The sequence below is a fragment of the Molothrus ater genome, chromosome 16 (genome assembly GCF_012460135.2).
Source record: "Molothrus ater isolate BHLD 08-10-18 breed brown headed cowbird chromosome 16, BPBGC_Mater_1.1, whole genome shotgun sequence".
NCBI classification, from domain to species: Eukaryota; Metazoa; Chordata; class Aves; order Passeriformes; family Icteridae; genus Molothrus; species Molothrus ater.
Window position 1 is genome coordinate 4,593,033 of NC_050493.2, and position 21,761 is coordinate 4,614,793.

Here is a 21,761-nt window from a genome sequence, read left to right on the forward strand (position 1 = left end):
TATGTGATGTGTTATTTCTGGCATGATTGGATTAAACTTGTGCTGCCCACCATGCTGGGTTGGGCTGACATCAGTGCTGAGCAGTCACCTGGTCCTGCCCTGGGACAAAGCCTGCAGCCCTAGGGGATGGCACTTTGCAACAGGAACTTGCTGGAAGTTGAATTTATTCAGCATATTTTTACCTGAAATGCTCAAATAGTTTGACTTCACAGCAGGAGCTGCAACAGTGAAAGCTGGGCTGAGACAGGGCTGTATATCTACCTCTGGCTTGTGCTTTAACTGCCATAACCTCACACTGCCTTCAGCTGGAGGATCCTGAAGGAGTCTCTGGTTTGAACTTTTCAAAAGGCTTTCACAGCATCATTACAACAGAACAACACATGCTTTTACTAAAAAAGTATTTTTAATAATAAAAAAAACAAAACACCCACCCCTAAGGGAAAAGCTTAAGCCACTAAAAATGGTTAACAGTTAAGATTTTAATAGCTGTGATGACATAACCACCAAAGCCTACCACAACCAGGGACTTCACAGCATGGGAAATCTTGTTACTTTTATTTCTGCTCTAAGAAACCCCCTTACTTTCCAGTGATCTGGAAAATAAGTCTTGTGTTCTGGAGCTGAGCAACAAGACCCTCATACGTCACACTCAGGATGCTGTAGCCCAATGTGGGCAGTAGCATGTGGGCTGAATGCTTCTGCTTTCTTAAACTTCCTCCACTTCTTTCAGGCTGTGCTCCAGGATGGTGTCTTGTCCTTGGAACTTAAAATAGCCACGAAACAACTTTCTCTGAAGCACCAGGGGAAACCAGTAGCTGTCATCTGGCCACATGCGATGGAAGGGCACCTCGTCCAGCTGAAACCACTGGGGCCGCATTTCTGGTGGCAGAAAACAAAAGAACTCTGCATGGGCCTGCTCATGGATTGTTGCTGCCTGCACTGTGAATGTTGGCCAACAAGCAGCCTCCCTCTGCAGCCCAGCTGCCTTCCTTCTGGGAGGCATTTTAGAGTGAATAGTTCTCCATTTCCCAAGGGCAATGCTGTCTCAGAAGAGCATGCACCTCCTTCCTTTCCCCAGACCAGCCACCTACCCTCACTTTCTGTTGGCTCTCCATGAAAGTGATCTGCACGGAAAATGTGAACGTCCATGAGTTCAGAGTTGCCCACAAATTCAAATGTGATCTGACCCATCTTCTGCAAAGTGTCCACAGTCAGTCCACTCTCCTCCAGGAGCTCCCTGCACAAGAAAAAGACTTCTTACATGAAACTGAGCATTAGGAGGACAAAAATTCAGTCATTAGCTTTACTCACACATTTAAAACCCTTTCAGTGAACCAAAGGTGAAAGCTCTTATAGTACAATAGAGCAGGGTTCTGACCTGCACCAAGCCACAAAGCTACAACACCACAATGGAGCCTGGTCAGGTGGGATTGTGTGTTATTTTAGGCTCCTGAGCCTGGCAGGAAAATAGTCTATGTTGGAAGGGGAAGATTCAGGAAAATGGAACATTTAGTAGAATTCAGTCCTTGCAACATGCAGCTCTTCTCTGAGGTAAGGGAGAAGTGGGGATGTGAAGTCATCTGACTATAGCTGGGTGTGGCTTCAGAACTCCAAGATACACGTCATTTAGACAGGCAAAAAGCTTTGCCAACTTCAAGCTGAACCTTTTAGAATTGTGGAGAAGCAGGTCATGAATACCAGAAAGAACATCTATACCTGCTACACAATCAGCTGCTTCTGAGGCAAACTGAAGCTTAGTTAAATTACACACTCCATAACACCATTTGCATACAGAAGGTTGAGAATTCCGGTTCCTATTCAAATGCAGTGTGAAAAACACAAAGCACTTGTGCAAACTTTGCCTTTCTGCTCCTTGGAAGCACATTGAGCATAACCAGAGGCCAAAAGGCAAGACTTTTTGAGAGCACTTGGAGAGCAGTGCCAGCTCTTTTCCACGCACCACCATGCACAGCTACTTGAAGCACATTCAATTATTTCCTCTCTTTATGCTCTGTGCTCAGAGAATTTTTTATTTTACCTCCCTCTAACAGAAGCAGCATGGCTTGAAGTTAGTAATGGTTTTTCTAATGTACAAAAATAAGGAATACTCTGAAACTGTGTGTCTTTAGTTATAGTTAATAATTAATGTAGTTGCCTATTTGGCAGGAACAACAATTTTAAAATGTAATGGAAATTATTTCAAGGCTCCAGCTTTCTTTGGCATTGGTTTCATGGATCCCATCTTTCAAAATAATACTTCAAATTAATGTCTTGGCTAATTTTAGTTTATCTTCTGAGAAGCTATCTATGTCTAAAATAGAGGCAGTTTTCCAGCAATGACTCTAAAAGCCTCCTTTTACAGGCACTGATAATTGAACAACAAAGCACAACACTGCTATAGTTCTCCAGGCAATTTATCCATCAGCTGCTTGGCTCTGTCTGTAGCAAGTGGAAACATTACATGTGGCAAACTAGAAATAACTCATTTATTAAATGCTCCCCTTACAAGCTGTGCCACTAAGGACCTGTCCAGGTGCTCACGGGAATGTGCTGTACACAGCAGAAGATGGAAATCTTGCTGGTGCTGGGAACTTTTGTTCATGTTTTGGCTTAATATTTAACTACCTGTGCTGAGACTTCACACCTGCTGCCTCTGCCAACCCAACTGAGAGCGAGCAACATGGAACCACAACCTCAGACCTCAACTGCCAGTGCAGAGTGGAAGTGGTACAAGGGGAGTTTGATCTGAAGTGTGTGGTGCTTCCTGCAGCAGAGCTGTGCCCCGAGGCAGCACTGCACCAGTGGTGCTCCAGCCAGCAAGGTGGCCAGTGTGTCCAGCTGCTCCTGGCTCTGGGGCAGCTTCCTGCCCAGCTGACCTCAGCAGGAACTGGCTGTGTCATTCTGGACTAAACCGCAGCTGAAGGGATGGGGACAGTCCCCAGCAGCAGGTGCTGGCTGTGCTGTGGCACGTTGCATTTGGATTGAGGGAAATTTTAGCGCTTGACATCTTGTGTGAACAGAGGTTCTGGTGTCAAACTCGGGGCCAGCACAGGTAAACACACCAAGGAAATCAAATGCTACATTAAACCATTAGATTACCCCACAGCCGGTGGCAGGTAAGTCTAGCAAAGTTAAGTGTTAAGTGACAAAACTTGTGTCCCTCCCTCCACTCAGAGATGATAAACCACACAAAAAGCCACGATAAAATGTCAGGTACGTTAGGGCCATGTCCTGCTGGGAGCACATCTGCACAGAGACCCTGCTGTCCCTGGGCCCAGCTCACCACAGAGCCCGGGCAGTTGTGCTGGCACAGCTGAGGAGGCTGTTGGGAACCAGCTGAGCACACCATGACTGATCTTCCTGCAGGTGCAAGGGCAGCTCTGGGCACGTTATCAGAAACTGAGGAGATGGCAAAGCATGGCTTTGTAACAGCAACATTCATGTAAAGAACAAGGTACCTAATTTTTAGAGGAATTTAGCAATTTAGCTGTGATTTGCTACTTCATTTTAATGACCAGATAGATGAAAGAACTACAAGAAATCAGTACTAAAGGGTTCAGAGATTACACTCTGCCTTTTTACTGATGAAATTCAATTCCACAACTCAGCATTAGCACTTAAAAATGTCACACCATACGATCAAATAATAAGCAGTTTGGCTAATTATTTAAATTCAATTAGCTGTAATTCTGCTATATAGCCAAAATTAAACCCTGCACCTCTCTGAAGATTGCAAGAACCTCTACCCACCACTCAGACTCATTCTCAGTTTAGATTAGAGTCCAGGAGATGGGAGGGAGGACAGGAAGCTCCAGTTGCTCACAGACTGGATGAGTTTAAGATATGCAGGTGACAAAGGTGATGATTGTTTCTCTTGTGCAGAGTAGCAATCCTGTTTCTCTGTACATGTGGATAATCCCTCATCACCTGCGGAGCAGGTGTTCAGAGCTGGGTCAGGTAACACGAGGGTGTCCCTGACCAGAGGAGCTGTGGTACCTCCACCTGCAGCCCACTGCCGATGGTCCAACACCTCCACTTGTGCCCCCATACCTGTCCCCGTGGCGCCGGCTCGGCCCTCACCTGCGGGCAGCCTCCTCGATGCTCTCCCCGGGCTGCACCTTCCCCCCGAAGCCGTTCCACAGCCCGGCGCCGAACCCGCGCTTCTTCATGCCCAGGAGGACGCGGGACGGCTGCACCACCAGGACGAGGGTGAAGAGTCTGGAGGTGTGCATGGCTCCTGGCTGAGGGACCAGGCGGACACGCTGTGCCGAGGGTTCCCGGCCTCCTTCCGAGGGGACCCGGGGGTGCACAGAGCCCCGAACACCCAGCAGCCATCCCCAGTGCCCGGTCCCCAAACTCTGGTCCCCCAGCACCTCTTCCTGTGCCTACCTCTCTACCGCTCCCACTGACCCTCGCTCTCCGGCCACCTCAGCACCCCCTTCCCAAAGTTTGATCCTCCATTCCCAAATCCTTGTTTCCCCAAACTCCCCCCTCAGAATCCTGACCACCTTTAACACCCTCTCCCAGCATCCCTGACTCCCAGCACCCCTTCCCCAAATCCTCGATCCTCTCCGCAAACCCCCGTCCCGCCAGATTCTCCGACCACCTTCAACGTCCCTTCCCCGAATCCCTGACCCCCGAGAAACTCCTCCCCAAATCTCCGATCCGCTGTCCCTAAATCTTTATTCCTCCTAAACTCCCTCCCCAAATCCCTTATCACCCTCAACATCCCATCCCCGAATCCTTCACTCCCAGCGCCCCTTCCCCAGATCGTTGATCCCCTGTCCCAGTCCCTGAGCCCCCTGCACTGCCATCCCCGCCCCGCGCACCTCAGCCCCGCACTCGCGGCTTTCCCGCCCGCCTCGGTGTCACCCTCGGCCGCGGCCCGTCCCGGCTCTTCCCGCGCCGCCGCCGCCCCGCCCGCGGCCGCCGTGAGGGGAGGCGGGACAGGGCGGGCCGAGGCGGCCATGGCGGCCGCGGGCGGAGCTGTCATTGCCGGGGGCAGGTGCGTGGCGGGGCCGCTGAGGCGATCCCGGCGCCCGCGAGGGCGATGGTGGGGTGCCGCTAGTGCCGGTTCCTGGAGATTCTCTCGGGAATGGGTTAATGGGAGTTTGGGTGCCGCCCGGGCAGGGGCCGTGCCTCTTGGTTGCTCTGCCAGGCTTGCGGGAGCTCGGGCATCGCTCCGTTCCTCTGAGCGGCTCACGGAGGCCACCGGCCCCGCTGAGGCAGCTCAGGAGTGCTGGGGTCACTCTGCTATGTCGTGTCCTTAAAACACCTGAGCAGAAGCGAGAGTGGGATCGTTTTCCCCCCTTAGCTCAGGATAGCAAGTGAGGCCTCATCCAAAGTCTGACCCTGCTGTTGTGATAGGAACTGATAAATAAAGGTGCCAGAAATCTCAAATTTGGGGGCTTCTTTTTAGAATCACAGAATGGTTTGGGTTGGAAGGGACCTCTGGAGACCATCTAGCCCAATGGAACTGGTGACATAGGGACATGTCCAGCTGTATTGAGAATGTCTCCGGACAGGGAGACTCCACAACCTCCATGGCTGCCTGCAGTGGCTGGAATTAATAAATATAAAGACTTTTAAAATACAGAGTGGGTGGTTATTTACTAACTGGTTGACTTGTCTCTCTTCCTGGCTTTGAATGAGCAGATGCCTGCACACCACGGTGAAGTTTCTGAGGAAAACTGGAACTGAGCAGAGGTGGTTGGAGCGGCACTTGAAGGATCCCTTTGTCAAGGCATCGAAGCAGCAGCAGTACCGGTGCCGAAGTGCCTTCAAGTTGCTGGAAATTGATGACAAGCTCTGTGTTCTTTGTCCAGGATTTTCTGTTCTTGACTGTGGAGCAGCACCTGGTGCTTGGAGCCAGGTTGCTGTAGAGAGGGTCAATGCCTTAGGTACTGGTAAGTGCAATTTTTTGGCAGGCAAGCTGGGGATGGTACTCCTCTTGAAGGTCTGTGAGAGGTCTGTGAAATACTATGGAATCTAAATTGAAATACTATGAAATCAAGGAAATATTATGATAGTAACAGTGTGGGAAGGGGACATGGGTACTGACAAGTGCTAGAGTCACTGATAAAAACATGAAGGGGTGAGCCTAGTAAATCTTCATGTAGAGAGATTGTGTTTATGAAATAGAACATACCATGTGGCACTGGTGATCTGATTAGCTGTTATGGGGAAGATCCCTTCACCCAGTTCTGAAATTGGTGTGACCTCTAGCAATTACCTTGGCTTATTTGAAATATTATTCCCTTCTCGAAAAATGGAAGCAACTGCTTTGCATGGTTTATATGGGTGAAGCCATTGATATTTACAAAGTGAGGTGTTACCATCTGCACCATTATCCAGGATTTCTGGACTGTCAGCCTTGTAAGAGCAGCAGAAAACGAAGAAAAATCCTCCTCGTTTATCCCAAGTAGCTGAGTTTTTATGTCTTGAACGGATGAGCTTATGGCAAACCCTCCATCCAGATGCACCAGCAAACTGCCAGGGGACGAGAAGGCGGCTGTGGCAGGGGGTGGGTTGTGTCTGCTGGCACAGAGCTCGTGCACGTGCAGGGTTTTGCAGCCACTCTGAGCGTTCCCTGTGCCATTCATCCTTACAGATGCTGCTCTCCGCACTGGCTTCGTGCTTGGCGTTGACCTGCTGCGGATTTCTCCCCTGGAAGGAGCAGTTTTCCTGTCAGAGACTGACATGGCAGAGCCCAGCACGCTGAGGGCCATCCAGAGCCTGCTTCCCTCGGGGAAGGCAGATGTCATCCTGAGTGACATGGCCCCCAACGCCACGGGCATTAAAGAGCTGGATCATCAGAAGCTGATCAGGCTGTGTTTAGGCCTTCTGGATATAGCCCAAAGCATTTTAAAGCCAAAAGGAACGATGCTCTGTAAATTCTGGGATGGATCTGAGGCCCGCCTGCTGCAAAACAGACTGAAGGAGCAGTTCCAGGATGTGAGAACTATAAAGCCTCAGGCCAGCAGGAAGGACTCTGCGGAATCTTATTACTTGGCCAGGCTGTACAGAGGGAAATGAAAGTCATGAGCTGCAAGATTCTTGGACATTGGTTGGAAATCTCCGTTTAGTGGGTGTTTAAAGGAAAATCCCACTATTAAGGCCTTGGGGAAGTTTGCTACTCTTCAAGTCCGTCAGGCTTTTCAAATACTTGTGGACAAAATGGTTGGGAATGGAGAGGAATAATCTGAAAGGCAACCTCTGGGGCTGGAGTAATGGAAATGAAAATAAAATGTTGATTATATGATTTTTTAATGCTTGCCTGAAAACCATTGCACTGTTAATACTGTCATACATGAGGCTGACCTTAAAGGTGATTGTTAGAATGTGAGGGAACAGCAAAGGGGAGTTTGAGCCAATTCAGTGCCTTTTAGAAAATATTTCTGGGCACATCAGGATCTGCATCCTCATGCAGGGTGTGTAACACAGCCATGTGAGAGGCACGGCTGCCTTGGGAATGTTCAGTCCTATGGCTCTGCTGCCTCTCCTGCGGACTCAGGTTATATTTAGGAATTGCTGCTTCCTGGCACTCATAAATCCAGTCAGTGGCAGTGGGACAGGGTCATGGCCATGCCAATCATCTCCCCAGTGCTTTTTAGGTGTGGCCAGTGGTGTTTCTCAGGCAAAAACACAAGGTGTTCCTAAGATCCCAGCAGGGAGAATGACTGAATTGCCAGAAATCTGTTAGCACAAATAAATTCAGCTGCTGCCTCATCTGAAAGTGACAAATTTTATATTAAATACTGCTTTTATCAGGCTGACTGTGGCATGAATTATACCAGAGGCTGGTTTAAGACTCCGAGGCCTTTCTCATATCATCAGGAGCTCATTTGGGGCAGCTGAATGGGTCGGTGCCGGGGCAGGAGGGCGCGGGGCGGGCTCCGAGCTCAGCCCGCCGTGCCGGGCATTACGGTACCGCGGGCAGCGCTGCGCGCATAATGCCGCACTTACGGCTGCCGGCGCCGCCGTTCTCGCGAGAGGTGGGCGCGGAGTTCCCGCGAGATCCCGTGGCCGGGGCGAGGAGGGAGATCCAAGCGGGGCGCGCGGCGGTGAGCGCTGAGCGAGGGACGGGGGCAGAGGGAAGAGAAGGAGGGCTCCGACCAAGTCCGTCCCACCCCGCTCTTCCCCTGGCGGAGTCGTGCGGGCTAACCCCTCGGTGCCCGGAGCTGCCCCGTGCCCGCCGCTGTCGCTCTCGGTGTTCGCTGCGTGCCCCGGGGCAGCCTTGGCCTAAAGCGGACCGGGTCCCACACCTGTGTCGCCTTAATTGTTAGTAGGTTTGAGAAAGGGCTTGCTGGAGCTACCAGCCGGCAGGTGCGTTTGGTATCCAGCGCTCAGTTTGGGTTTAGGCAGATCTGTTGCTTCTGCGCCGCTCTTACGCCGCCTGCTCGTGGTGCTGCGAATGCAAACAGTAACTGCGGAGTGACCCCGGGGATGCAGGAGGCAGCCCCAGGGCTCTGTGTGTGCCACAAGCCATGTGGATGTTGTGGCTGCTTTTCCTGGTCCTGGACCTTTTCCGGTGTTTCTGGGGATTTATAGAGTATGCAGTCACTGGAGGGACTCACCTAAGGCTTCCTGAAATATCCAGGGAAACCTTGCAGGCTTTTCTGAGCACCACTCCTGATTCATCTAGTTAGTGTTTTAGTTAATCCCTTTCTGAATTGGAAGGAAGAGCTACATCTTACTATATGAATGATGAGATGCACTTTCACTTTACAAGTGATCAATGGACTTGGGAAGACTTCTTGTTGGAAATTAGAGTTCAAAGTGCTTCTGGGAAACCAGAAACAAGTTGTGTAGCAGGAAGGGTTTGCTGCTACTGTGGAGTTAGTTCTGCTCCCATCAGCTTCAAAAACCAGGGGGAAGAACAATGAATTTGGTTTGGTCAGAGAGAAGATGTTGTCTTGCATCTTTTTCTCATTTCAGAGAAAATTACAACTTCAGCCTGGGTGGGGTTATGTTTTCTGTGGATCCCAGCAGTGATTTGCAGGTTGATTTTTACCCTGTAAATTGGAAGACCTCGTGTTTAGTGTTTCCTCAGGACAATGATGCATTCCTCTTTAGCAGAGCATCTTGCTCTGAGTGTTTTGCTGATGATTTTCTGTGCATTTCCAGAGCCATGGAAGACTTGGAAAATAATACCACTGTCTTCTCCACCCTGAGATCCCTCAACAACTTCATTTCACAGCGTATGGAGGGGGTGTCTGGGCTGGCTACACCAGGATCAACTCAGAGCTCCTTACAGATGCAGTACCAGCAGAGAATGCAGGTGAGGAATCCTCATCTTGGTGATGCCTGCAGTATCACTTCAGTGTGCTTGTGTGCTCCTTTTGATTCCTGGAGCTGGGAATTTCATTCAGTTCTGACCATTCTTTCTGAAGTTGATGTTCTGAAATTGACACAAACAAATAAAGGAAGCTTTCTGTCACCACTCTGGAATCTTTCCCAGAATATATTTAATTTTTTTTTACAGTGGCAGACAGGTTTATTTCTGTTTTGTAAAAGTTTAAGAAAGGTCCTTTGAATTTATTCCCTGCTAGTTATATCTGTGTACCAGCTCAGGAAATAAAATTGTGAGTTGTTTTTATATTGCTGAACAAAGGAGCTTGGTATCTTAACATTTTTCTAGTAAGACACTTTGTTACCTTTTTTCAGGATTCAAAGGCTTCTTAGCCTGGACACATCCAGGAGACTTGCATTGAGCTGTGGCTTTGATATGCAAACCAGTTGTGCTTTCTTATCCACCTGGGTTATTTACTTTTTTTTTCCTCTTAGCTGCTTCAGGCTCATAAAGCATAAAGTAAATTGGCATCTTAGATCCCAGGGACTGTTTATTAGGCTGGAATGAAGTTTCTCTATTCTGTACCTTAATATAATTTCTATTTCAGCCTCTAAGTAAAAAATGAGATTGCTTCTTTTTAATGTAAATCCGCTTTGCATTTGGAATGTTGACAAAAATTTAATCTTTTTCTGTCTGTGCTACATCTCTGGTGACAGCAGTAGTTGCAGGAGGCTCTCTCTGGTTAGAGTCTCCACAGGCTGTGTGTTGGATGTACATCACCAGGGTGTGAGCAGTTCTGTTAGTATTGTCTGTGCTCTCAGGTAATTTGAATGAAAAAATGAAGGGTAATGTTGTAGAGCTCATGGAAAAATGTGTTATTTTGTTCAGCAGTTACTTTTATTGGGAGTATGATCTGTGCTTCTTAGGCTTGGGGAGTTCATAATTAGCTTTTTAGATAGAGAGGTAGATTTTGTCAGGCTACATCTAGAGATTGAGAAATTCTGACTTAAGAACCAGGAATTAGTTTATTTCCAATTCACCTTGGTTTGATGTGGGTTTCTGGGCATGGTGTTGAACTCTGAGTTTCCCCATCCTACAGCTGGTGTGAGAAGTACCACAAATGTGGTGATAGTTTGTAAAATGGCAAATTAATATTAGCTGAGCAATACAGGGCATGATGATACTGTTGTGCTATTAATGGTGTGCAATTTTTCACACATGAACTGGCCAGCTGGAGGAGCAGGCTGGGCAGATCCACTCCAAATCCCTGCTGCTGCAGGTGGAACGGGAGAAGATGCAGATGGAGCTGAGCCACAAACGAGCTCGCATCGAGCTGGAGAAGGCAGCCAATACCAATGCCAGGAACTATGAGGTGAGTGGGATGTTTGCTCATGGCTTGGGAGCATTGGCTTAAGCCAGAACACATTTACATCAGTGGTTTGGTTCAGGGATGTGCACTGGTTTGCAGTGGTCTGTCTCAGAGTGTGTATGGTTACTCTCTTTTTGGAGTGAAACTGAACTGAAGGTGCACTCCAGGAGCAAGCCTGGTGTTCTCCAACTGCTAATGGACACTGTCTTCAGAGCAGGGCTTCAGTGAATCTGGAATGCATTTACTGCAGGTGTGCGTGTCAAGTTGCCAGCACCAATGCACTACAAGAACTGCTCTGCAGGTCCTCTCTCAGTGCACTGCACTAACTTGCCAATGTGCACAAGAGTGTGAACTTGAAGCCTTGTTAGGTTCACAGACTGCTGATCTGCTCACTGGATTCTGTTAGCTTAGCCCTGAAGTTGTCACGGGTAGCAGTAACAAAAGGGATTTGTTATATGTTTCTCCCAGAAGTATCTAATAATTTTTCTCCTAGAGGGTTTAAAGTTCTGCTGGCACAATTGCCAGCATTTGGTTTGTGTGACTGTAATTAATTGGAATGGCAGCAGTTCCAGCCATGCAGTGTCACGCAAGAGAGCCTGCACTGATAAAACAGTGAGCCTCACTCAGGGACTAATAGCTTTTATTGGGTTCTGCTTTTCTGCCCACATATGTTTGCTTAATGACATTACTGAAATAAGCTGTGGATCAGTGGCTTTTGTAGCATAATAAAAGTCTGCTGTGTGGCTGATTATTGAAAAAGAAATCTGTAAAAAATAATAACTATGTTTTGTTGTATTTTATGAGGGTGACAGATTTAGTGTGTGGTTGTGAAATAGGGAGTCAGTGACTAAATTCCTCCTTCCTCTGAAGGAAGGTGATGTGGGATTAGGCCAGGAAGAGTTCAAACTGGAATGTAGCTGAGTCAGTCACAGAAACCCTTGAAATACTGGTACAAAAAAAGAGAGCAGCATTAATCCAGCACTGTGGTAATTACCCTGCTCAGATTCTGTGTTTTTCTGAGTCATGTGGATAAAGGTTTTAGGAACCTCACATTGCTTTGCATAATCCTTGCTTACTATGCAAATCCGTGTCCCCAGTTGCTTTGATTAGCAAAGCAATTTACTATGCATTTTTTCAATAAGTATTGATGAATTTGTGGTATGAGTAAATTGAAATGGTATATGAAAGGTTGTCAGACTGCAAGAGTATTTATTGTGTTAGTTAATAATATTTTCTTTTAAATGGCCTCAATTCCAGAAGTTGCAGAGGGAAGTTTGTCTTATTAACCCAGCTGTTGAGGGCTGAGTTTCTGAAAGTCAATTTGCTGTGTGTGGGTCAGCTTTAAATTGGAGATTGAATGTTTTCATCTTTAATCTGCTAGGGAGTGTGCAATGGAGTCTGTGAAGCCACATCTGAATTCTCATAGTCATGTCTTAGTGAAAGAGATTTGGAAAACGTGGTCTCTTAATTTTCCAGCTCCATTTCCCTGGGTAATTCCTTGGGTAATTCCATTGAGTTACTGCTAATAAATTTTTGTCCTTGCTAGGTTAAAACTGTGGTCTGAGTAACTTTGCTTCATGATGAAGCAATTACCATTGGTGATCACAGTAATGAGGAATGAGGACAAAAGAAGGAAAAATGGCTTCACCTTTCTGCTGCTTTCTTCTGAAATCTCTCTGTGTTTTTTCCCTTGGCCAGCGAGAGGCTGACCGTAACCAGGAGCTGCTCACACGTATCAAGCAGTACCAGGAAAGGGAAACAGAGGCTGAAAATAAACTGAAAGAGCAAATGGAGATGAACAAATCTTACAAGAAGAGCATGGAGACAATGAGTAAGAAGCTGCAAGAGAAGGAGAGCAAATTAGCTGAAGCTAATGAAGTAAGAACAGAGTAATTTTTAATTCATTTGTAGCTTCAGGTGACTTTACAGTTCTTGTGACTTGATAATGCCCTTTTTGATTTAAAATAACTGGAACATTGTGTTCATCACCTGGAAATGAATAAACCCTGGTGGTGTGTGTCTTTTCTGTGAAAGTTTAGAAACAAACCAAGCCCAGATATGAGAGCAGGTCAGAAGGGAAAGAGATTTCTTAGAGAAGGTGATATGGAGAAGGAGGAAAAAAAGTGTGATGGAACATCCAGCATCTGGGTTCAGAAGTGTGAAGAAAGGAACAGTAATGGAGGAGATAGAAAGGAACAGTAATAGAGGAGATAATATGGGAAAATTCAGGGAAGTCAGGAGAACAGTAGAATGGATGAGAGCAACATTATGTACTAAGTGTGTCTTCTTGAAGTGTCTTAAATACCTGTGCATTCTACTGCAGAATGAATACTTGGGTAACAGTTTTGGTATATTTGGATGCCCAGACCATCTTCTCAACCCTCAGCCTCCTCAAATATCATTATAGTTGAGTTCAGTTGTTTAATTTGTAACTTTCCCATACCAGCTGTTGATCAGCAATCACTAAGTCCTTAAGCCCTGCTCCTGCCTTGGTGTCACTGGAAATGTAGCAATGTGATAAAGCAGGTAAACAGATTTAATGTTCCAGTTATCAGTGATGGTACATTAGAGAAACTAAACCCACCTAAAAGATGTGTGCTGCAGTTCTGTCTGTGTTTTCTTCCTATCAGTATCAAGATGAGAACTCTACCTGTCTGTCTGTTTAGAAGACACAATGCATATGTGATGTTTTGAGATATTTCTCTTTTTCTCTGTTACAGGGAGCTGAGTAATGGCTATTGGAAACAAACCTGTGAGCTTTTATTTAGAGTTAATATATTTAGAAAAAAACATCACCTAACTTTAAAGTTTGATATTTTTTCATGCCAGTTTGAGGTCACCCATTTAAAGGATAATGCAAATGACAATTTGGATGGCAAAGTTCAAAATTATTTTCTCTTTTATTTGTTTGAGGTAGGTTTGCAGGTCTGAAGGTTTGCAGGAGTGTGGGTTTGTTTCTAAGATTGTGTTAGTACTTTTTAGTTGGATATTATTTCTGTCATCATTCATAATATCTGGCTTGGAAAGTCACAGCCTTGTCTGTTTATGCTTTTTTTTTCCCATTAATTCAGACAATCACTGTATTAAAAGGAAAAATATCAGAGCTGCAATGGAATATAATGAACCAAGAGATGCAGATGACAAGCCAAGACTCTCAGAAGCAGGAACTGATGGAGCAGCTGGATGTTGAAAAAAAGTAAGCAAGGGATGAATGACTGTAGGGAGAAAAAGGCAAACAGAACTTCAGTCTTGTGCAGCTGTCATCACTCAGAAAACTTTCAACTGTGTTTGATTTCTGCTCTTCAAAGGGGCTCTTTGATCTGGGTGTGCAGGTTATAGCTATTGTTTGAAACCAACTCTGAGGTGCAATTTTAATTGTACCTTAAGGAAAAAACCCCACAAACTTGAGCTTTAAATCTCAGTGATGTTTCGTGTTTTCAGTGGAGAGTTACCAGAAGGCACATGGGTGGGAAAGGCTGATCTGAACTTTATGGACTAAACAGAGCAGTAATATGAAACCTTAATTCATAGTGGAGGGGTAATTGAAAGTTATGAGTGTTTCTTCTTGCTTGCTAACTTCAACTCTTCAATTTCTAAGTTGTGAAATTTTGTTTATTCTGAATATATATTTGTTGCTCTTAGAGTTAAGTGGCTTGATTTTTTTGTATTTTTCTCAATATGCTTCTTTTTATTAAAATGAATGGATATTTTTGTCTCTAAATACGAGGGAGCTGATATGAGTGTGAGATTGAAAGAGCAAATGTTATATAAGAGCAGCATTTACCTTGGTAGTGCTGTTTGACTCTGTTGGTCAGAGACTTCTGAAGGTGGGTTATTTGTGGTACCTGAATTCTGGGTGCTCAAGTGCCTCTTGTGTCTTCATCTGACAGGAAATGGCAGGAGGCAAGTCAGCAAATCCAGACACTGCAAGCAAGCCAGTCCTTACTGACAGAATATGAACAGAAGATTAAGGTAAGAAACTTTGTGACCTATATAGCTTTAGATTTTAATTCCTTCAGTGGAAGAGCAGAACACTGCTTTTTAAAAACCTGGCTGTTGCAGATGTAAAAGGTTAATTTGTTATGTAAGTACCTGAGTTGGTTGCTAGCAAGAGTTGAGCTTGGGTGGACCAGGCTATCCACAATTAGCTGTAACATGACACTTTGTTGTATCAATTGATTGAAAAAAGCATCCTTTCTCTATAGAAAGGTGATTTATATCCTTAAGCAGTGCTCTGTAGGAATGCTTTTTTTGGTCTTGTGCCACAGCACAAATTTGCTCTGCAAAAGACTGCTTCTAGATTGATCTTTTTTCAAATGGTGTGTGATGAGCTACAGTTACTTTCTGCTTCCCAGAAAATCCTTCCTCTGCAGTTGTGTTTAGAAAGTGCAATTACTTGTAAAGCTTTCAAAACTACACTATCTTAAACATCAGTGTAGAGATGCTTTTTGTGCTTCCAAATGAGCACATAGGTTGGTGGGAGTGTATCCTTTTTATTTATCTTGTTTTCCTGGCAGAGGCAGATGTTGGAGTTACTTTGGTTTAAGCAGTGCTGACAGTGGCACTGCCTTGCTGTGAAAGCAACCTGATGGCCAGCAAGGGGAGACTTTCTCCATGGAAATGAAAAGATGGAAAACAGGATATAAGTCTGCAACACAACCCTAAATAATTTGGGTTTTTAATGGAAAATGCCCCAACATTTACCATAATATTGAAATGCATATTAGTGTTTCTTTCTGTACCTAATTCTTGCAGGTTATTCCAATGGTCCCACTTTGTTGGTGGAGGGATAGAGGACAAGAAAATCACAGATTTGGTTCAGTTTATAGAAGATCATTTTAATGAGTAACTGAGGGTTTTTTTGTTGTGAACTTGGATTGAGCAGGTGTAGAGAGAAGAGACCAGCCCAGGTGTTTAAAGTGCAACAAGAGTCATCCCTGCTTTGAGCATGGATTGGACCACATGACCTCCTGAGTTCCCTTCCAACTTCATTCCAGTCCTTGATTTGAGCTTAAAAGGTACAAAGCAGAAATGGCTCTTACAAATTCCAACTTACTCATTGCTGTCCTGTTCTCATCCCTTGTTTTCCAGGATCTGGAGCAGAAGCTGTCCCAGCAGGAACATGATGCTGTGATTGTCAAGAACATGAAGGCAGAACTGGCTCGTTTCCCAAAAATGGAGCGTGAATTGCGCCAGCTCAGGGAGGAAAATGCCTACTTCAGGTGAAGGAAGGGCTCAGGTGTTGAGGGTTGTGTTCTTCTGTACATGCTACAGCTGCACTGTGTGTCCTTTACATCCCTCTTTAGGGTTTCCACATGGGAAAGCTCAGAAGGAAGTCTTTAATATAAATACTGCCTATGAATTGAGCAGTGTCATGGTGCTTACTAGATGAGAGGATCTGAGAAATCTTGAACACAGGAGCCTCACAGAATGTGACTTCATTGTTCTGGGTGGTGATTTTGGATTGTTAGAACAAAATTCAATGTTTAAAAGGAATGATGAACTCCATACAGACTGGGGAAAGAGGCAGCTGAACATTCCTTTAAGAAGTGGTTTTGCTTAGCTATTGTTACCACTGTTTTAAAGGCCTGTTGTTCCAGCATAATGTTTAGAAAGTGTCTTGTTTAAATTTCTAAACTCTGATACAGCCATTGGGTATGGTAGGCATTCTGGATTGTCAAAGTGGCAATCAGTTTGAAAAATTAAATTAAATATAATGTGAAATAAATTGCCTTAAAGTTTTGGGTGTTTGTTGTTATTGTTATTTGTCTTTTTAAAAAATTACACGAGTCATCTTGCCAGCTTTTTTTTTTTAATTAAGTAGTTTTCCTAGGTTTTGGTCTTGTAATTATTTCATTATAATTTTAAATTGGTAGTCTTGGAATTTTTTCTCATGCTTTTTTTCTACACTGGAACATACCAACAGATTAAAGGTCATTTGCTTTTGTACAGATATATTTCACCCTTGTACACCTCTATTGAAGTAAAACCAAGCAGTGCTCCAAGCCCAGGTCTGTACAGCTTGCTGTGTTCCAGTCAGACTGAAAAGCAGAATTTGGTGTCTTTTGTCACCCTTGTTTTGACAAATAGTAAAGCAGACACAAAGCTTCAGCTTGTTTGGGCATAATTAGGATGGTATTTAGAGTATAAAAAATTAATTTCAATAAAACTGTATTTTTTTGGTAGCAGTGGCTTTGCTGTGAAGGTTATAGAAGTGAGTCAGTTGAATGTCATGATTCCCATGGGATTCCTGTATATCAGAAAGTTTGTGAAAGGGAATTGCCTTGCATGAATCTCTAGTAACTCTCTCTTCATCACAGGGAAATGAAAGAAAACAATGGTTTGCTTAAAGAGGAGGTGGAAGGTCTCCAAAGAAAGCTGGAACGCTATGAGAAAGTCCAAGCACAGCTCGTGACTGTGGAATTGGAAAATGAGGTGAGGAGCTGCGAACATCTGGTGGATGAACAGGACAGGAGTTTCCTCTATTGCCTGGTCTGACTTTTAGGCTCTTCCTGTATTGTGTTACTTAAGATATGATATCTCCTTTAGTTAATGGACTCAAACCAGACATTCCCAAACTGGAAAGTCACCATGAGGGGAGTCATGGTAAGGAAGGGGTAAAAGGCAAAAAGGATATTTACTGTTCAGCTGGAGATTTTGTGTACAGAATAATCTCATCATAGTGTCTATTTTAGCCTTGATGTGTCTCTGTTACCTTCCTTCTGCTGGAAAGGCTTTTTCTGGCATCAAGCTCTATCCAGACATGGTGGTGTCAAACATGTGTGTGAAGAACCTTGGTACCCAGGGCTGCAGAATGACAAACCCAAAATGCTGGATAAGATCAGGAAATCCACAGGCGGAGAAGGAATGACACTGACTTTGCATGGAGGATTATGAGAAAACTCTGGTTTTGAGTTTTCTAACAGCTCTGGTGAGCTGTTAGAACACGTGTCTACGTCTAACTCTACTTTTAATCTCCACTTTAGAAACTTCTGGGAAAATTACAAAGCTGGGAGAAACTGGATCAGAGCACTGGTTTAAATATCAGGTATGTGATCACAGCTCTGGAGGGAGTAAGACTTTTAAGCCCTTTCCTCTTAATCTTCTGACTGATCTCTTAAGTGTGTTGGCCATGCTTTCTTTCTGTCCCTTCTTCATGTACATTCATCATATAGTACATTTCATTATATATGAGAAGAAAATAAGATAACACAATTTTTAAAGTAACTTTGAAATCTAAGAAATGTGTTTCACCAAGTAACCTTGAGTAATGTCTTTGAGGCTGGGGATCAATTTTGAATTCTTGAAACCTTTTGTGTATAGCTGCATTTTTATTTAGTTAAGAGATTCCACATGCTTAATAAGTGAATTTCTAAGAATTTTAGATGTCCAGAGAAGAGAATGTGTGCTAGTTGTGGCAAACTATTGTAAACCTATTTCCCATGAAATCTGGATGTCAAAATTAGCTGCTAGATCATGTTGTGACTTTCTTTCCCTAAAGCAGCTGAAGAAATGTTGTTATTTTAGTTATTTTGTCAAAGCCACTCCCCAGTTGTGTTTTCTAACACCAGCTGGTCTGTGTGCTGGTACTCAACAGCTCCTCCTGACATCTGGAGCAGTGAACCAGATTTTTTAAGGTCCCTGTGTATGTGGTATAAAAAGGAGCTGGAAATAGTGGAATTTCTGATCATTTTCTGTGTATATATGAGTCTTTTGTGTGCCATATTTCAACACTGTTTTATTTTTTCTAAATATTTACAGTGCTATTACATGAGAAAAGGAGATGCTTCTTTGTAAATAATTGATAAGAGGATTGATCACTTTTCACATTGGGTCAAAGCTGAAAACATGAGCAGCAGAACCTCATCTTGCCAGTTGTTTCTCCATTCCATTCATTCCACATACCCAGCCACAGAGCTGTGTCTGCACACTGCTGGGATTGTTTGGAAATGCACAGATGGTTTCTACACATCTGTGCTTCATGTAAAAGATACTTGTGTTCCCACTTGGGAAAGCTCCCTTAATTTCCTCAGTGTTTTTTGTTTAATGAGGATAACGAACCTTTTCCTGAGGCCTGCTGGTAGGTAGCAAGCTTGAGGTTCTCTCCTGCATCTGCTGAGGATCCATACATTTAGATGAAGATGGAATTATGCTAAGTCTCCTATGGTAAGGTATGGACAGAAATTGTAGGGATCCTTTTCACAAAACCTTTTGGAGTAAAAGCTTTTTACTTACCTCAAGCTGTTAAAGGTTTAACGAGGTAATTTCACAGTGGGAGAGAAATGGAACCAAGTGATTCTGCCTGTTGAAGTCTAATAACTCCTTCATTTAAAATCAGAATATTCACTGTGAAGTGCTAGTTTTGTGATTGGGCCATATTGTTTAGTGCTATTAATGGCACCTTCTACAGAAAGGGGAATTGCTCTTGACAAAGATCATCTTTTCATGTAATTGGAGCAAGTGGGACTGGATGATTTCTCCCTCCCTCCCTTATTGTTCTTTTTCTTTTCTTGCTCAGACTTCTTACAGCATGAATTACATTAATTTTTGTGAAGGTGATGAAGATGGTGAGAGGTCATTGTCCTGGTTGGATCCTGGAAAATGCTGTTGGTGAAAGTTTGAGAAGAGTTAATTGCCCATCTCATAGCAGAAAAGAAACGGGAACAAGTTGGCTGATTGTCCCAAAGAGCCAGAGGAATGTTCTGTTTGCTAATAACTAGATAAGAAAGGGGAAGAGGGAATAAATTAGGATTTCTCATCTTTTCTTATCAGGTTCTTCATTGGTACAGAGGATATAAGGGAAGTGCATGCAGTGTGTGGCGTTTTAGCAGAGGATGATTTTTCATTTCCTCCAGCACTTCCACAGGGCTTGTTCAGTGTCTGCTCTCAGTGGTTTCTGTTCACTGATTGCCTGCTCCCAGCAGGCTTTTTGTCAGATTGGCTTATGATCAGCTCTTGCAGTGTAATTTTATGTAATAATACTTGGGAAGGAGGTGCAGCTTTCAGGAGTGTAGTGGTAATCCAACTGTTTTTAGTACTGGTCTCTTTTTGGTGACAATGGAAGAGTGTTTATAATGCTTCACCTTGTGGGGGGAAAACAAGTTCATTAACAGTTGACTCTGGCTAATCTTCTGTTTGCTCGTTCTGGATTCCACTTGTAAGCTCCTGGGCTTTCTCTCTCTTCATAAACAGTGGAAACCAAGACAGCTGTGGCTCTATAGCAAAATATCCCTGTGCTGTGCAGTAGATAAATAAGAAAATAGGACTCATCATATGTGCTATATATGGTTCGTGTGTACACATTATAAATCTGTGTCCTCTTTCTTGTGTTCAGTTATATGTCCTTTGGATTTCTTGAGCTTGTTTCTGCCTACCTTGCCAATATAGTTGGCTCTGGTTTTTATTGTGGATCTAGGTCTTTTTTGTGTGTTACTGTTATGCTGCCAGGGATTTTCATACATTTGTCATGTGTTGCTCTGACTTGATACTTCTGCTGCAGAATTGGTTTCAGCTGTAAAGGGATAAAAACCACAAAAGTTAAATTCTTGCTCTGTGAGCAGAAAGTCTTATTTATTTTGGAGTGCACTGTCCTATAGAAGGATATTTATACACAGCTTTTTTAGGACTTTTATTAGGAAAGGGTTGTGTTGAGAAAACAAACTTCTTATACTCTGTCTCTCCAGGATGTGCTGATGTAGTTTCTATTTCTTCAAAATCAAGTATTTGAGTAATTGCATTGTTGACCATCTTCACTGACAAACCATGTTAATGTGACACACTCGCTTGTTTTTTCGGCATTGAACTATTAGCTTAGAGATATTTTCCAGGCAGTTCCTCTACTGCCAATTAACAGTTAGTCTATTTTAACAGAAAAATACTTGGGGCCTGTTTTGGGTGACAAAGCTCAGAACTCCCACGAGATGGCGCCCGCTCTCCTGCAGGGGAAGGACCGGGCTCGCTCCAGCCTGGGGTTCAGCCCGGTGTGAATCCATCAGCCTTGGGAAGGGACAGCTGCGCTCAGGAAAACTCCTAACTGCTGCCGGCAGAACTTTTAAACTCCCTTTCATGCTGCCTGCATCCACTCACCGCCTCCCTGCCCGGTACTCCGGGCTGTGCCTTGGTATGAAAATGGTTTGTGCAGGTTCCTCTAATGGAATATGAAGCTGTTTCTCTAGCAGACTTTGTAAACTTCATGTTTACACCATGTATTCTTAATTTTGTGTTGTTTAATAGGAGTTCTTCACAGCCTGGTTCTTTTCTCCCCACCCCAAGCCTTAGAATTGCATTTTCAGAGCAGTGTTATTGTTGTTCTGCCTTTCCCTTCTGCAGCATGTAGAGGATGCCCAAATAAAAAATGAGGGTGCTTGTTCTGTGAGCTATTAATCTAAATAAGCCTCTTTTGCTGCTGTTTGTCTGTGTTTGGTTGATACTGTTTTTGTCCTCTAATGAATTTAGCAACTGATTTGCTATCCATAAATAGATATACCCTGGAGTACTGAATGATGGAAAAAGATGTGCATCAGGTATTTGTTAAAGCTGAGGCAGTAACTCAGATACTGAAGGTACTGATAGCCACTGATAGCAGCTGACAAGGTTTAAATTTGTCTTTGTGTTATTCCATAAGTGGTAGAAGATTGCAAGCTTTGAAAGGTTGGAGTTTGGCTGAGGAGTCATACAAGTGGGTGAAGGCTGCCAGGTGGGTCACAAACAACAGCTTCAGAGGAGTTTTAGTCCAAGCTTTTTTTCTTTTTTGAGGTAATAAAAAGTAGTGTGTGATACAGGGTTTGTTTTTTTTCCTATATTGCTTCATGTTTTTTTTAATGGAAGTAATGAGTATAAAGTTTTTACAGATTCATCTGCTGGGTTCAAAGATCTTTGTATACACAGCAGAGTTACTTTATATTGGTGATCAAATATATTGATCATGGCCTATTTAAGTCAGTGTTTCTTTTTTGGAGCACTGTTTTCTTTTTCCAGTGGTACTGTCAGCTCAGGCTTGGTGTTCATGTGTAGGAAAAAACAAAAGATTTTGTTCATACAACTCTTCAGAATAATTTTGGCTTTTTCCACAGTAAGGATCTCAGTTGTCCTTTTCTGATG

General features: G+C 44.0%; 3 protein-coding genes across 6 annotated transcripts in view; 2 read left to right on the forward strand and 1 right to left on the reverse strand.

The window, feature by feature from the left end:
• Positions 1-381: 381 nt before the first annotated feature.
• NUDT1 (nudix hydrolase 1) lies at positions 382-4,907 on the reverse strand. Its single transcript, XM_036392633.1, has 4 exons — positions 4,830-4,907; positions 4,081-4,241; positions 1,092-1,237; positions 382-879 (listed from the first exon to the last, which is right to left on the reverse strand). Exons 2-4 carry the CDS (start codon positions 4,230-4,232, stop codon positions 707-709), a joined length of 471 nt encoding a protein of 156 aa, XP_036248526.1. The 5' UTR covers positions 4,233-4,241; positions 4,830-4,907; the 3' UTR covers positions 382-706.
• A 15-nt stretch (positions 4,908-4,922) lies between these two features.
• Positions 4,923-7,269, forward strand: MRM2 (mitochondrial rRNA methyltransferase 2). Its single transcript, XM_036392632.1, has 3 exons — positions 4,923-5,005; positions 5,656-5,906; positions 6,611-7,269. The coding sequence occupies exons 1-3, from the start codon at positions 4,968-4,970 to the stop codon at positions 7,033-7,035; spliced, it is 714 nt and encodes a 237-aa protein (XP_036248525.1). The 5' UTR covers positions 4,923-4,967; the 3' UTR covers positions 7,036-7,269.
• MAD1L1 (mitotic arrest deficient 1 like 1) overlaps positions 5,820-21,761 on the forward strand; it is a 352,399-nt gene continuing 336,457 nt past the window's right edge. The window contains exons 1-9 of one of the 4 annotated variants that reach the window (XM_036392627.1): positions 5,820-5,906; positions 9,127-9,280; positions 10,524-10,664; positions 12,360-12,539; positions 13,733-13,857; positions 14,552-14,633; positions 15,753-15,883; positions 16,982-17,096; positions 17,648-17,709. In XM_036392627.1, the coding sequence (XP_036248520.1) occupies positions 9,131-9,280; positions 10,524-10,664; positions 12,360-12,539; positions 13,733-13,857; positions 14,552-14,633; positions 15,753-15,883; positions 16,982-17,096; positions 17,648-17,709 (986 nt within the window). In that variant the 5' untranslated portion in view covers positions 5,820-5,906; positions 9,127-9,130. The other 3 variants (XM_036392628.1, XM_036392626.1, XM_036392629.1) reach the window with 3 other exon arrangements.